This window comes from Mandrillus leucophaeus, unplaced genomic scaffold (assembly GCF_000951045.1).
Source record: "Mandrillus leucophaeus isolate KB7577 unplaced genomic scaffold, Mleu.le_1.0 Scaffold84, whole genome shotgun sequence".
NCBI classification, from domain to species: domain Eukaryota; kingdom Metazoa; phylum Chordata; class Mammalia; order Primates; family Cercopithecidae; genus Mandrillus; species Mandrillus leucophaeus.
The window spans coordinates 6,376,345-6,393,683 of record NW_012109141.1 but is presented as its reverse complement, the minus strand read 5'-3'; the positions used below and the strand labels follow the sequence as shown (position 1 = coordinate 6,393,683).

General features: G+C 33.3%; 1 protein-coding gene across 3 annotated transcripts in view; it reads left to right on the top strand.

The window, feature by feature from the left end:
* The window catches only part of CCDC102B (coiled-coil domain containing 102B), a 350,923-nt gene extending 335,205 nt beyond the window's left edge, over positions 1-15,718 (top strand). For all 3 annotated transcript variants that reach the window (XM_011968354.1, XM_011968355.1, XM_011968356.1), the window contains one exon: positions 14,557-15,718. In XM_011968354.1, the coding sequence (XP_011823744.1) occupies positions 14,557-14,664 (108 nt within the window). In that variant the 3' untranslated portion in view covers positions 14,665-15,718. The remainder of the gene's footprint in view (positions 1-14,556) is intronic.
* Positions 15,719-17,339: the final 1,621 nt, after the last annotated feature.

Below are 17,339 nucleotides of genomic sequence, written 5' to 3'. Positions count from 1 at the left end.
TGAAACAAATTTATAAAATATCAAAATGTTTAAGCAACAAAATGAATAATTAATAATATCACAGCCACCTCTATCACTATTTTATTGGTATTTTTGTTTTTATTTTTATATATAATAATTTTTTGCAAGAAATGTCATAAATTATGCACAGTGTTGTGAGGATTGTCAACTCAAATAGCATAAAATGGCCCTATGAAATCTGAATAAAACATTTTAATGTCTGCAGAACGTTCCATTTTAATGTGTGCAGACTATAATTAAACATAATATTTTCAGTTACCATTTAGGTTAATTTGAATTTTTCATGATCATAATGGAGTCTATTTGTGCAAAATGTTTTATATGTTTCTGATATTATTTCTCATACATTCCAATACATAATGAATAAAACATGAATATTTTAGGGCTTTTGGTATGGCTTAGATTTAGAAATGCCTTCCAAAATGTGCTCCAATTCATATTCCCACCATTCTCATAATTTTGGTTATTAACATTTTTCTTGACCAAAAATATACATACCCTCTTTAAAAGATGAACTATACAAACATAAAGATATAAAGCACCCATAATCCTACTTGCTAGGGATAATTTTCCACTAACTTTTTACAGTATTTCCTTCCAACCATGTCTATTCAGTCACATATTTCATATCCATCTCTATACAACTGTGTTTTTGTGTATAAATGCATTTACACACTGATTTAGATATTCTCTCTGTATATTTATTAATATACACAAGCATTCACACACACACACTCTCCAACATCGTCTTTGTATTCCTAACAAATATGCATTAAAGGCATTATATAAAACTTGTTTCAGTGAAAAATAGAGTCAATTTTTTCTTCAGGTATTTCATAAATGCATATCCATAAATCTTAAACATTGTTGAGTGGCTCAATGTTTGATTACGCTACAGTTTTTACTAAATATATACTAATCTTTTCCTTTCATCAGTTGCTCTTGTCATTAGCAAAGCCCTTGCATATTTTTGTCACTTCTTATCACTGGTTACTAAAGAACCATTCAGACAGTGCAGCAGGGGGGTTCCTGTGCTTACTACATTGCAACCATATGTCATCTCCATCGTGAAAATGTCACTTTCCAGATTTTAGATCTAGAATATCTAACTGAAGACACAAAGCTATCTAGAGTATTCCATTGGAGTTAGAAAAGTGAAAGCCATAGGAAAACAGCATGTATTTATTTTAATGTTAAGATCCTACCCTATATGCAGTTGTAGAGCTCGCTTTCATTAAATTAACATTATATAATAATATACATTTTTTCCAAAGTTATTTTGTTTCTTGAATATTATTCTAACACAGATATACCAATATTTTAATTATTTCACTAATTTGGGACATGTGTCCATTGTTGTTTTGCTATCATAGGTTACTTACCAAAATAAACATCTATTATTTATTCTAAGTTTTCTGCATCTCTGAATATTTTCTATCACTATTGGTACCATTCGATATTATTATATTGATGTTTTAGATTGGTTGACATTTTGATTAGATGGTTGTACTCTTTTTAATTATATGTGTGGATTTGGTTAGATTACCTGAAGTTTCTTACGCGCTCTTCAATATTTTGATGTATTATAATGTCTCAAGTAGCCACAAAATGCATGATTATATATTTGCTCTTCCATTTTATTTAATTGAAATTTCGTTATTCAATGTTTAATAAACTTATTTTTGCCATTTATTACTTCTAGTCTCTATTTTGAAGTATTGTTAGCAGGAGAAACAAATCTTGGGAACTCACGTTTTACAAAATTATTAGAGGAAAATATGGCAATGAATCATCACAATATGTTAATGTAATAGTAAGGATTTTTTCCTACTCTCTAATTCTAAAGTTATATAAGATATTTCATTCAAATCCTGATTGGGCCACCTTTACTTTTGCAATTAAATTATGTTGCTTAGACTAAATTTTCTTTACTTCATTTACTCTATGAGATAAATCTTAGATCTTTTATGAGGCGGGGGAAAGACTTATAAGGTACCCTGATTTAACGGACCATAAAATGAACTTATATATTAAATGAGGAATGATATATATACACTGAAGTTTATTTTTCAACTGCAAAATCTTCTGAAAAGTTAATCCCTAATATTTTATTATCATTTATCCTTTTAGGTGTGCCTGGTGGCATTACCCATTTCACTATTGCTACTAAACCAATATTTTATTTTTATGTGAAAACTCATGAGTCAAAGTTACATATAATATTTATTTCTTGTATTTTTTTATTTTTGAAACATTGAGGCACATTAAACAAATTATATCGATTTAGATTTAGATTAGATGCAGGTTTTTTTGTTTGTTTGTTTTAGTGTGATGACTTTCTCAGTGTTAAATTTGACTCTGTGGCTAAGGTTTTGATCAATTTGATGGTATTAAAATGTCAGTTTAGTCAATAACAAGATCAAGCAATAGGATTATTGAGATTTCTCGTTAACTATCCTCTGGATATTTGACAGAAATTCTTGAATCGGTTGATTCCTTTACTAATACGTATTCTACCTCCAACCATATCTATTGATTTTATCACTCTGTAGTAGAAGTATGTTTGATAAGCAGGGTTTAAAATGTGTTAAAGGTTTGTGATTATGTGGATATTGAAGTTGTCTTATTTTTACTTAGATGAATGAGACAAAATTAATCTCTGTGTTTTTTAAGATTGGTTGCTATGTTATTAAACTTAAAAAATTCGTTTCTGAAAGGTTAAATTAAAAATAAATGGTATCAATATCAGTAGCCTCTCTACCATTTTGAATCTAATTTTTAAACCTGGGTGAGGTAAGAGGCATATGAGAGCCCACAGGTAGGAAGCTTCAAGCTGGACTGAAAAAGAAAGAGAAAAAGCAAATGCCTGAAAAGTTCCTGCCATTACTGTTGCTGTCAGAAAGAGGAGAGAAGTAGGTTAGAGTGTCAGAGTTAAAAGAAATCAAGGCCCAAAGGAACATGCAAAATCATAAATATGGCATTAGCTATTATGTTACTGAGCAAAAAAAAAAAAAAAAAAGATTTTAATACATGCAGGTAAGCAGTCAGAAAGTTGAAGGGTATTTTATCTCTTATTACAGAATCAAAGCAGCACTTGCTATATATCATCCTACTTTTAGTACACAGCATGTACTCAATTTGCATTAGTTACATTGAGCTTACTCAGATGTCCTGTTTTTCATAATTCTTTATCAGGTTTATGCTGACATGTTGTTATTTATAATTTTTACCAGTTCCTCTTATAGTTACCCTGATAGTGTGTCTTGGACTTATGGTTAACATGACCTATGCGTATTGGATACAAGTTTGCCTGCTATATTATATAACCATTTTTATCACTCTAGATTACTGCTCCTTTGATCTTTTCCTGTATTTCTACAAAAGTTTACTATTTCATCTTCCAGCTTCCCCTGTGGACCCGCTATAAATGATTGGCTTGTTTAATGCCCAAAGCCCTTCCATTCAACTTGGGACAAAACCCTAACTCCTTTCTATGCCCCCAGGTTGTTACGTGCCTGGATTCTGACCATTAGCATTTCAGCTTACATATCTTTACTTCTCTCTTTTTTTCTTTTGTAGCCTAGCTAGCAGTCCGTCTTACGAATTTTTTCAAATAACCACCTCCTGGATTCATTGACCTTTTGCATAGTTTTTCATGTCTCAATTGCTCTTATTTGCTGTGTTTTGCTAGCTTTGGGGTTGGTTTGCTCCTGCTTCACTAGTTCTTCTAGTTGTGATGTTGTTCAGCCCTTTCCAAACCAGGCGGTCAGTTCCTCTTACATCACTGTGTTTATTTTTTCCTTGGAGTTTATCACAAATTACCCTGTTGAGTTATGGGTTTTTTGTTGTTGTTTTCCTCTCTCCTTGCTACTACCCCAATTTGAATGTCAGAACTAAGGCAGCAAGGGTCTCCTCTGACTTATTCGTGGTTGTATTCATTACCATCAGCCATTTGGTATAGAACATTTTCTAACCAGGTTTGAAAGGAAGAAAAGAAGGGTGGAACGAATGGAGGAGGAGCAGCATGGAAAAACTGGGACGTTCTCTTTTTCAAAAATCACGTAATAAGAAGTCATAAAATAATATTACAATAAATTATTGAATTATATGTTAAACACTCAGATTTACAACATAGGAATGAAATTTCACCAAACTGGCAGATGAAAAAATTTAAATAAAGTAAAATTTAAGGGATAACTTCAGATTTCTAATGGCCAAATCAACCCATTTCATACCTCAAAGCTGCCACTAAGATGAAATCACAATTGGAGAAGATTTGGCAGCAATATTTCCTCAAACCTGCTCATTTAGTCTTACCTACATGGCTATTACTTTAAAGCTACCACCATGTCTTACTGCATCCCCAGCATTCATCACCTAACAGCTTTACCTGTCCTACTTTTCTCTAACAAAATCATGGTGGTCTTTAAAAAGAATTCATATTATCTGAATACTCAGCACCCTGTACCTCAGTACCCTGAATCATAAATTCACTTAAGAAGTATGTAATTATAACCATTTCTGTCACTCCAGATTACTATAATAATCTCCACTTCCTTAAACACTGGGCCACAGATCTACTGAATTATTTTCAGGGGTTGAGTGTAGGGAGTTTATTCTTAAAAGAAATATGATGAGTAGTATTTATGAAATAAACTTTTGAAAGAGATTTGAAAAGCAAAGCTTGAGAATAATGTATGTGTGGCAACGCTATGGAAATGCTGTTCCTATCCCTAATTAAGCCTGAAAGAATTTTCTTAAAAGTTCTACAATACATCCCGGTTGTTTTCAGATTTTATAAGCACAGCATCACCTGAAGGAAGTGGAAATAAATTGCGTGAGAACTGCCCCTGAGATTTTAGTTCAGAATGTCTGCTAAGGGGTCCATGAAAGTAATTTTTTAAAAACATTCCCAGCTATTGCATTGAGTATGTGGCCAGCTTTTTAGAAAGAACAAGGGCAAAACCAAAACCAAAGCAAAAAAATATATTACCAATACTACATTGAAAGAATGATTTAATGGTAAAAATCTATCTCCATAATTGAATATAAATCTTTTTACCTGCCATAAAGCAAGGCATCCTACTGACTGTAGGCTGGAGGTTAAGAGTTTGAGGTTGTGGAATCTAGCTGTCTGGTTCAAACGCTAATGAACCATGATTGTACTTCTAATGAACATTGCTTCCAAAAACAATTAACACAATATTCTCATTTTGCCACAATAACTTTGGTTCTTAATCACAGGACCATTGTGCAGATTAAATGAAAGCATTGAAAACGGTGCCAAAGGCATAGTATGCTCTCAATATGTATTGTCGTCTCAAATGGCAAATGCATGTAATAGTTCTCCTGGGAAACTCTGCACATTTGCCAAATTCAACAAGTATTTTCCCTCCAGAGAAGCCAATATGAAATATTTGAAATGAATAACTCTGAGAAAGACTGATTGAAGGAAGACAGCTATGCTGAGGACCATTATTTCTGTGTTTTGATATTTATAGAGAGCTTCCTTAGGATTTTAATAGTTAACTTACCTCTGCTGTGTGAGATAGTTTAACACTATTATTTCCTTTTTAAAATGAGGAAACTGAAGCTCACATGACTTCCTGTTTACATATGCAAAACAAAGGAACAGTAACAGTTGAGAACCACGTTTGGGATTTGGGATCTCTTCCTTAAGTGCCAATGAATCTCTCTAAATGATTGTTTCTGTTTTACTTTGTGTATATTATATTAGGCAGCATGGGCTGCCATAACGAAATACCACAAATTGAGTAGCTTAAATAACAGGAATTTATTTTTTCACATTTCTGGAGTCTGTACGTTCAGAGTCTCAAAGTACCAGCCACGTTGGTCTTTCATGAGGCCCCTCTTCTTGGTTTGCAGATTGCCGCCTTCTTGCCGAGACCTTGCATCACCTTTTATTGTTGTGTGTGCACTCCTGTAATCTCTTTCCCTTCTTATTTGAATACCAGTCCTACTGCATTAGGGCCCCGCTCTTACAACTTCATTTAGCCTTAATTACCTTCTTACTCTACTTCCAGATACAGTCACATTGGGGTTTAATGCTTCAATATATGAATTTGGGTTGGAGGGAACACAATTCAGTTCCTAAAACGTATCAATAGTAAGTTATTCATGAAGCATTCAGTATATCAAAACATAGCAAATGACAACAAAAATATAATTATGATAAAATGAATACAAATTTTCCAGTGAATAAAATATGTAATAAACTTAAATTACTAACATGTTAATCATTTCCTTCTGTGATAAAATACTCTAAATATTATGGTTTTAAATGTATTATAACTATGTTCTTTACTAAATAATCAATAGACTGTTCATAAATACACATTCTTAATACAAAAAAAAACAAATTATACTGATGAATCATTTTTTAATTACTTTTACATTTTAAAGATAAATTTTACTTAAAGTATCATACTGTATTCAAACTCCAATGTCTTTAATAGTTGGACCAAAATATTTCCTTTTTATTTTTTACTTTTATTTTAGGTTTGATGGTACATGTGCAGGTTTCTTACACGGGTAAACTGCATGTCACAGGGGCGTGGCATACAGATTACTTCATCACCCAGATAATAAGCATAGCGCCCATAGGTATCTTTTCTGATCCTCTCCCTCTTCCCACCCTCTACCCTCAAGTAGGTCCCAGTGTCTGTTGTTTCCCTGTTTGTGTCCATGTGCTCTTGTTGTTTAGCTCCCACTTATATGTGAGAACATATGGTATTTGGTTTTCTGTTCCTGTGTTATTTTGCTTAGGATAATGACCCCTAGCACAATCTATGTTGCTGCAAAAGACATAAACTCATTCTTTTTTATAGCTGCATAGTGTCCCATGGTGTATGTGTACCACATTTTGTTTAGTCTACTGTTGATGGACATATAAGTTGATTGTCTTTGCTATTTTGGATAGTGCTGCAATGAACATATGCATGCTTATGTCTTTGTGGTAGAATGATTTATACTCCTTTGAGTATATACCCAATGCTGGGTCAAACGGTAATTCTGTTTTAAGTATTTGGAGGAATCACCACACTGCTTTCCCAGAATGGCTGAACTAATTTACACTCCCACCCAAAATGTATAGGCATTCCCTATCCTCTGAAACCTCTCCAGCATCTATTATGTTTTGACTGGTAAATAATAGCCATTGTGACTGGTATAAGATGGTATCTCATTGTGGTTTTTATTTGCATTTCTCTAATAATTAGGCTGAGCATTTTATAATATGCTTATTGGATGCATGAATGTCTTCTTTTTAGAACTGTCTGTTTATGTCCTCGGCCCACTTTTTAATGGTGTTGTTTTTCTTTTGTAAATTTTTTAAGGTCCTCATGCATTCCAGATATTAGACCTTTGTCAGATGAATGGTTTGCAAAAACTTTCTCTTATTCTGTAGGTTGTCTGTTTACTCTTATGATACTTTATTTTGCTGTTCAGAAGGTCTTTAATTAGATCCCATTTGTCAATTTTTGCTTTTGTTGCAATTGCTTTTGGCATCTTTGTCAGTGAAATATTTGTCAGGTCCTATGTACAGAATGGTATTTCCTAGGTTATATTCCAGGGCTTTTATAGTTTCAGGTTTTACATTTACATTTAAGTCTTTATAATTCATCTTGAGTTGATTTTTGTATATGATATAAGAAAGGGATCCAGTTTCAATATTCTGCATATGGCTAGCCAGTTATCCCAGCATCATTTATTCGATAGGGAGTCCTTTTGCCATTGCTTGTTTTTGTCAGTTTTGTTGAAGATCAGATAGTTATATGCATGTGCCATTATTTCCGGGATCTCTATTCTATTCCATTGGTCTATGTGTCTATTTTTGTATCAGTACCATGCTGTTTTGGTTACTGTAGCCTTGTGGTATAATTTGAAGTTGGGTAATGTGATGTCTCCAGTTTTGTTCTTTTTGCTTAGAATTGCCTTTGCTATTTGGGCTCTTTTTGCAGAGACACAACAACAACAAACAAAAACTTCAGGCCAATATGCTCAATGATCATAGATACAAAAAGTCCTCAACAAAATACCAGCAAACTGAATCTGCCATCATATCAAAAAGCTAATGCACCACGATCAAGTAGGCTTTATCCCTGGGATGGCAATCAATAAATGTGATTCATCACATGAAGAGAGCTAAGGACAAAAACCACGTGATTATCTCAATAGATACTGCAAACACTTTCACTAAAATCAAATATCCCTTCATGTTAAAAACCCTCAATAAACTAGGCATTGAAGGACCATGCTTCAAAATAATAAGAGCCATCTAAGACAAACCCACAACCAACATTACACTGAATGGGCAAAAGCCAGAAGCATTCCCTGTGAAAACCAGTACAAGACAAAGATGCCTTGTCTCACCACTCCTATTCAACATAGTATGAGAAGTCCTGACTAGAGCTATCAGGCAAGAGAGAAATAAAAGGCATCCAAATTGGACGAGAGAATGTCAAACTATCCCTGTTTGCAGATGACATGATTCTATATCTAAAAAAACCTCATCGTCTGTTCCCAAAAGCTCCTTGATCTGATAAAAAACTTCAGCAAAGTTTCAGGATACAAAATCAATGTACAATAATCAGCAGCATTCTTAAACACCGATATCTGAGCCTAGAGTCATATAAGGAATGTAGTGCCCTTCACAATAGCCCCCAAAAGAATAAAATACCTAGGAATACAGCTAACCAGGGAGGTAAAATATCTCTACAATGAGAGTTACACTGCTCAAATAAATCAGATATGACACAAACAAATGGAAAATAATTTCATGTTCATGGATAGGAAGAATCAATATTGCATAAATGGCCATACTGCCCAAAGCAACTTACAGATTAAATGCTATTCCTATCAAACTATGAAAATGTTTCTTAAATATCTAAATAATACCTGTAAGTTAACTTCCTAAATATCATAGCCCACATTGATATTCAAATACTAAAATCTAAAATAATAGAACAGAATTTAAAAATTTATGAATCAAAGAAAAAGTTTAAAAGGAACATTTCTCATTCATCTATTAAATTATTTAGGAACTGTCCTAAGTACTGGCACTGTAATGTCAAATAAGTGGTGGTTGTTTTTTTTTTTCCAGTAGGTATACAGGTGAGAAGATGAAAATGTAAAATAAGTTGAGGGTCCAGAATAATATTAGTCAAACATTATTATTAGCCTATTACCTAATTGCATTTTTAATCTTGAACCTATATAACAGAATGAAAATCTTTCTAAAAATAAATTTTTAATGAGGCATGAATGTTAAACATTCTGGTTTCTCCATAGAAAATGGAAACTAAGAAAAGTGAAATCAACAAATATGTGTGAGTTTGATACAAGGGGAAACTTCTATGGTAAGAAAGTAAACTTGTGCCATCTCTGTGAATTAGGAATTATAGATAGCAATGAAATGTGGGTATTACTGAAAAAATGTCCAAATGCTTGAAATTCAGAAATAAGACTAAATATTATTTGGGAGTTCATTATGATATAAACAAGATGTTCATTCTGTAAGCATAAATACTTGATGAGAAGAGTTTACAGAATACCATTTCTCCATCAGGGTACTTAAAAAAAAACCTCCTCTCCCCCACACCCCTTAAATCTATATAATTCCTTCTAAATTTAAATTGATTTCACTTTAATAACGCTGGTACAGAGATCAATCAATTGGGATCTGGTTATCTTTAACAATGGTTTGACTTTGTATAGAGAAGGATTGATATTTCTTGCAATTTTAATAAATACTGAAATTAGTGGTTTATTCTATAGTGCCAAGGATCAGCAATCTACTTCAAGGGAAAAGCAAGATTTTTGTCTGTAAGCTGAATATGTGTGGAAAATTCCCCAACATTGTAAAATATTCAATTGGAAGAATAAAGGTGCTAAAAATTACTGTGTGGAAGGGAGGAGAATAAAACCACACAAATCCACCCCATGGAAGCCCCAGTAAGGCCAAGAAGAAAACGACCTGGCCACTTAGCAAATAAAACACTTCTTAAAACATTTTAATGGTTAACCTGGAAAAACACAATTAGTAGTACTCGAGGAAGATACTTTTTGTTGTGGATTTTTTTCCTAAAAAGAGCAGTTCAAAGTCAAGACCTCAGAGCTTATTTAGAGTATGTCAGGGTCCATTTCTTAAATTTTGCGTTGCATTTTTTTTTTTTTTTTTTTGAGACCGAGTCTCACTCTGTTGCCCAGGCTGGAGTGCGGTGGCTCAATCTCGGCTCACTGCAACCTCCGCCTCCCGAGTTCAAACAATTCTCCTGCCTCAGCCTCCTGAGTAGCTGGGATTACAGGCACCTGCCACCATGCCCAGCTAATTTTTGTATTTTTAGTAGAGGTGAGGTTTCACTATGTTGGTTAGGCTGGTCTTGAACTCCTCACTCAAGTGATCCACCTGCCTCGGCCTCCGAAAGTGTTGGTATTACAGGCATGAGCCACCGCGCACGGTCTTAAATCTGCATGTCTAAAACCCTGATATTGTCTATGAGCCAAGAGTTGAAGGAGCAAATTACAGACAGATTCATTGTAATTCAACTCACAATGTTTGCATATAATTTCAATTGGTTAGTATACAGGATGAAATAGCACTTCAATAAGATGAGATGCTCATGCATATCACCCTTGTTGAAAACTTCTAAAACCTTTGTGAATCTATCATTTCTTCTTTGTTTTAGTCATCACCTTAGATTAAGTGTTGTTCTTTCTATTTTTGCCTTGTGGGATATTCTGCCTGTAAGATGACTGCTGCACTTCAGATATTAAATGCTCATTTTACTGCATTAACTTGCCTAGTCACGATAGTGCCTTCGCGGTGTAGCCAAGAATCACTTATAATAGCAGTACCCATAATTACATTTCACATTAATTTTCATTGTCCTTCTACTAAAACAAGTTTAGGTTAGATAACGTATGCTAAATGCTTCATATCCAGTACCACATAATGCAATCTATAAATTTTATCTTATTTCATCTTCATAACATGACTATAAGCACAACCATTTTAAAGATGGAGAGTATTAGACTCTCTGTGGATATGAAACTTGCTCTAAGACACACATGGGAAAACTGTAATAGGAACCCTAATTGATTTCAAAGCTTAAAGATATATTTCAAAATACAATGGAGCTTATCTTAAAATACCTTATTTCAATTAGGAAAAAAAAAAAAAGGCTAATTTTTAGAAAACCAAGGAATGTTTACCTAGGTGTTAAGTTTCAGTAAAACAAATGTTCAGTTAATAAGACTATTTATTTTAGAGACAGGGCCTTGCTGTGTCACTCAGGCTGGTATACAGTGAGTGGTACAATCATAGCTCACCATAATCATGAACTCCTAGGCCCAAGCCATCTTCCTGCCTCAGCTTACCAAGTAGCTGAGACTACAGGCATGTGCCACCAGGCCTGGCTATTTTTATTTTTTCTTTAAGAAATGGGGTCCCACTACCTGGTCCAGGCAGGTCTTGAACTTGTGGCTTCAAGTAATCCTTCTGCCTCAGCCTCCCAAAGTGCTGAGATTGTAGATGTGAGTCTCTTTTCTTGGCCTAATAAGGCAATTTACTTACTAGACACATACAACAAAACTTGTAAAATACATTTTTATTTTATTTTTTGGAAAAATAACTTTAAAATAGTTTAATATCATAAGATATAAAATTCCTAAAACTAAATTTAATAAAATTAAACCTCCCGAGAAGAAACTTTGCAAGGCTTCTAAGAAGAAAATTATATATTTAGTTGAGAGGCCTTAAAGATGACCTAAGTAAAATTTAAAATACACTGTGTTTTGGGCAAAAGCATTAAATACTGAAATAATGTCAAATATACTTAAATTATCCCATAGAGTTAATGAAACTCCAGGTTAAATACAAATATAGTTCTTCATGAAATTTGCTATGCTGTTTTTGAAATTTATAAAGAATCAAGAATAATCAAGATATTTCTGAGGAAAAAGAACTGGGAAAAGGGATCTTTTACTATTGTATGTCAAAATTTATAATGAAAGCTATAGTAATTCAGGCAATGTGTAGGACCAAATAAATTATCCAAAAAAGGGAGGGTCTGCTGTCAGACTTTATAAAAGAAACTTTATACATGAAATATACAGAATTTTGACATATGACAGATTTGATATGTCAGATCAATTGAGAGAACTCTATTCAATATTTGCACTTATGTACCTTTCAAAATGTGTTTGTATAGGAAAACAATAAAATTGGATTTCTATCTCACGTAATGTGAAAATTAACTCCTGCTTGATCAAGAACATAAATGACAAGTGCAAAACATGAAAAAAAATAGTGAAAATACAGAATAACATTTTTCTATAGTTGGAGTACAAGTCCCAACTGTAAGAGAAAATATTGATGTATTTCATAATTTAATAAAAATAACTATGATTAAACCAAAGATCTCTTAAATGGAAAAAAAATTACAAACCTGCCAAAAATGCCTGGGTCTCTTGTGACCAACAAAGGAATAGTATTAACATTATAATAACATGAATATATACAGAAAAAAACAAATGGAAAAATGCCAAAATAGAGTAATGAGCAAAATGCCTGAATAAACACACAAAAGAAAAATATTAATCTAATAAAAATATAAAGAGGTATTATACATAATTATTGATCAGGGATTGATAAAAGTTTTCAAATGTCACATCAAGAGTTAATGAAAATGTGATGAAACTTGATCCCTTCTAATTATTTTATTGAGTTCAATTAGTAAACAATTTTGGGAGACATTTTGGTATTACCTTGTGAAATTTAGTATTATAACAAGTATAATCTGGTGATTCTACTCCTACACATGCCTCAAGAGAAAAGTTTTAACAGATGAAACACATCTATATCTACCTATCATCTGTTATACACACACACGTCATATATACATATATGACGTGTGTGTGTATAACAGATGATAGATAGTTGCATTTATGTACCTTTCAAAGGTACCTTTCAAAATGTGTTTGTATAGGAAAAAAATTGGATTTCTATATATAATATATAATTGTGTGTGTGTGTGTGTGTGCATATGTGTCAACAATAGGGACATAATCTGAAAATATCATCATTAGGCAATTTTGTCTTTGTGTGAAGGTCATAGATTTAGATGGTTTAGTCTGCTCCATTATATAGCTCCATTAAAATCTTATGTGACCACTACCTTATATGCATCCATTTTTAACCAGAAAGTCATTATGCAGTGCATTACTATATATCTATCCCGTTGGCCCTCCATATCCATGGATTCCACATTATTGGAATCAACCAATCAACCACAAATCAAAAATATTTTTTAAAAATGCATCTGTACTGAACATGTGCAGATTTTTGTCATTATTCCCTAAACAATACAATATAACAACTAGTTGTATACCATTTATATATATTATATACTGTATTAGGTATTATAAGTAATCTAGAGACAATTTAAAATATAGAGGAGGATATGCATAGAATATTGGCAAATACTATCCCATTTTATATTAGTGACTTGAGCATATGTGGATCTCGAAATCTGCAGAAGGTCTTGGAACCAATCTCCTATGGATACCAAGGGACCTAGGATATATGAATGTTCAGAGCATCACAAGGCTGGAGACAATGTAAATACTCATGGAAAGGAGGGTAGGTGTATATGTCATGGCATATTAATACAGTGCTATAATACAGGGAGGACAAAGAGACCACAGAGGAAACATTACTACAGACAAGTCTTAGCCATTGGATTTAAAAAGCAAGATATTACATATAGCATGAAATACCTTTTTTAAGTAAAGCAATTAAAATGATACATTTTCAATAATATATATATTTCACATATATACACTTAGCGTATGTATTTGTGAATATGTATACACACACATGTGTATTTTGTTCAAATCCATGGGAATAAAACACACAAGTTATAGTTCAGTGACTTATAGCTAGGGGATGCAAGAGTGGAAATGGAGGAAGAGTGGCTACATAGAAAGGATTTTATCAGATATTTCAGAGATCATTTTGAGGTTTGTTTTATTACTGAATATGTACGTTAACTCTACTAAGTGAATATTTTCATTTATTCATGCACATATACAAAAGAAACACATACACTACTGGTAAGCTACTGTCATACAAAAAATACACCTTGTTTTTAAAGGGTTATTTTATTTCAACTACTTTTTTTTTTCAATAAGGGCTTTTCTTATTAAGATGGAGATAGAAAACTGTGTCTTATATAGAATGGATCCTCATGTTTTTTAATTTAAATTTTATTTTTAAATTGACAAGTAAAAGTTGTATATATTTATGATATACAACATGTTTTGCTAAATGTGTACATTGTAGAATAGCTAATCAAGCTACTTAACATATACACTATCTCAAATACTTACAGTTTTGTGGTGAGAAACAATCTATTCTCTTAGCAATTTTTAAGTATATGATAAGATGTTATTTACTGTAGCCACCATGATGTACTATAGAACATCTAACTAAAGCATTTTCTACTTCGCTTTCAGCTTGATGATTCCCTGAATCAGATCCGTGAGCTCCAGAGGTCTCTGAATGAAGAGAGAGAAAGAAATGAAAACTTAGAGGCTGAACTCAGGCACTTGCAAAACTGGTAATTTTTTCACAAAATATGCTGAATTAAAGATTAGGGCCTTAAATAAAGACATTTCCATATCCTTTTCTTAAATATCAGTAAAATTATTTTTATTAACTAGACATATTAATGAAAAAATCTTAGACAATACACAAATTAATGGGCTTCTTGACTTCTTCTAATTTTTGCTTAATAGATACTGCATGTTCTCAAAAAGACAATGTAAATGTCATTTAAAAACAACTTTAATTCTAAGATGTGTAAATATTTTGAAAGTCAAAAGGAGCTTTCAGAATACTTCTTACATAAAATCTGAAAGAGTTATAATATTGGCAAGAAAAAGTAGGTTGAAAACCATACAAGTTGCTGGTCATTAACAAGAGAATCATTGACTTTAAGTAAAAGTACTGGTTTGTTTAAGTAATTGGTAAACTTTTAAGTAGGTGTTTTCTGTCTATGTGGTGGGGATGGCAGATTGTATTAACAAAAAAGAATCATTCTAGAGACATAACAATACATTTCTTATATAATTTTATAAATCATTTCTAATTCTTTGTGTAAAACAGAAGTGAGCAGATGAAACAGAAAAAGTGTTTTGTATTTTAAACTAACAGATAACTTGTGATTGAAGCTAAGACAGGTTATAAGCATCGCTGAGAAACTAAAAGGACTTTTGACTTTTATCTGGATAGACATTTCTACAGTAAAATCACGGAAGGACATCAGCATTGCAAAGTAGTATCTAGGTAGAAATCAGGCCACAGTTAAGCTGTGGTTTCACTTTGAGTAGTGGGAGTAAAGAAAATTAGGAAATTGTGGTTATGTGAATATTTCTTTAAAACTTTTATATACATTATAGCTTATTGCTTCATATTTATGTTTAGTTTTTAAGGTGAAATGTTATTTTGAACAAAAAGACACAATTTTCCATACCTATTTTCAACTGAAGGCAACTTGTAAGATTTAGCTCAGTCAATAACATGCTGGTTTTACTCATCTCCCTCTCCATTGATTAGTCCAAGAAAAATGAAATCTTACTAATTCATTACTGAATAAAGACCACTTTTATCAGAGTCTCTCATTGTAAAAGGCTTTTTCATTCACTGAGTCTTTACTTTTTCCCTGTTTCTCTCCCAAACATGGGGGATTGTATGACTAGTAGGAACTCAGCACTGGGGCGGGGGGGGGCAAAGGGCCTGACCTTCAAGTGCAGACTGGTGTGTGTTTGCTAGGCTGTGCAGTAATGAAGTCCATTTTGTCACTGTGTACTCTTGCTAGGTTCTGATGCTGAAATGTGAACTTCCGTCTCTTTGCTTAACACTCCTCCTGTTGAATTGGATCCATTTCAACCCTTTCTGGTATGACCTCCCCTATTAACCAACGACTAAGCAATTCACCCAGATGGAGCCTTCGGGATGGACCCCAGGTCAAGGTCTCATCTCAGTCACAATCCCATATAAGAACCAAATACAGTTTGGAGAAGCTAAATATTAGGGTTCCCCTTGCCTGACCATGTTTCTCTGCTTTTCTGTGGCTGTGCCCCAAGTGGGTGTGGGGCAACTGGCAAGACATCTTCCTCTCAAGATCCTAAACGCAAGTGGAAAACAAATCTCCCTGCCACCATCCCTCATCATTAGACTTCTACAGTTTCTTGCATACAACACAATCTCTAGATCAAAGCACATAAAGGGGAAAATGGGGTTCTTTTCTGAAAGGTTTGCTCATCTGACAATCTCAGAACCCAAGAGGAATGGGTTTTTATACTCTCACATTACATCATGTTCTCTTTTCTATTCTAGAGTTCCACTATTGTGATAGGCCAATGAGGCAACTCCTCAATGCTCTCAGTACAGACTCATATTGATAACTACCCCTTCCAGGGCTGCTATGAGCAAAGCATTGTCTAGATGTATCAGGTGTATTAACTCGTTTAATCTTCATAAGACATATATAATGGAGACAATTACTATCCTCATAAACCAGATGAGGAAGTTGAGATGTGATAGGTTAAATGGACAGGATTATGAAAGAACGTACTGGAAGAAGACTAACCTTGATTCAAGGCTGAAGTTGCATAGTAAACATTTGGTTTGTACAGATAATGGCTTAAGAAAGATATTTGCTTCAGTGATTTTCCTTCAAAATATTGGAAACTAAATATTGTTTCAGGTATATCTTGGTGTGCAACAATCAATGCCAAAACTTAATGAAAACAACAATGATTTTCTATGATTGAAGATTCTGTGAGTTGACTGTGGTCAGAATGGTGGTTCTTTTGCTGTATGTGATGTTGGCTGGGGTCACTCGAGGTTTCACTTTATGCTAATTAAATGGCTGCTGGTTCCCAAGAGGGTAGACGTGAATTTGAGCTTTACCCTGTAGGTTTCTGCTTGTCTCCTATTCATCCTTTTTGCAGAATAAACGACCCTTTTGCCTTCTGAGTCTCTCTCTTCTCAGACATCCTGCCTACCCTGGGGTGCTGGGGTAATAGAAGCCTGTTAATTTAGATAGATAGATAGATAGATAGATAGATAGATAGATAGATAGATAGATAGATAGATAGATAGATAGATAATAGATGATAGATAGATAGATAGATAGATAGTAGATAGATATATCAGATAGAGATAGAGACAGACAGATGATCAATAGAGATTTTTTAAAAATTGTAATTGTGCTGAAAAACACATAATTTTA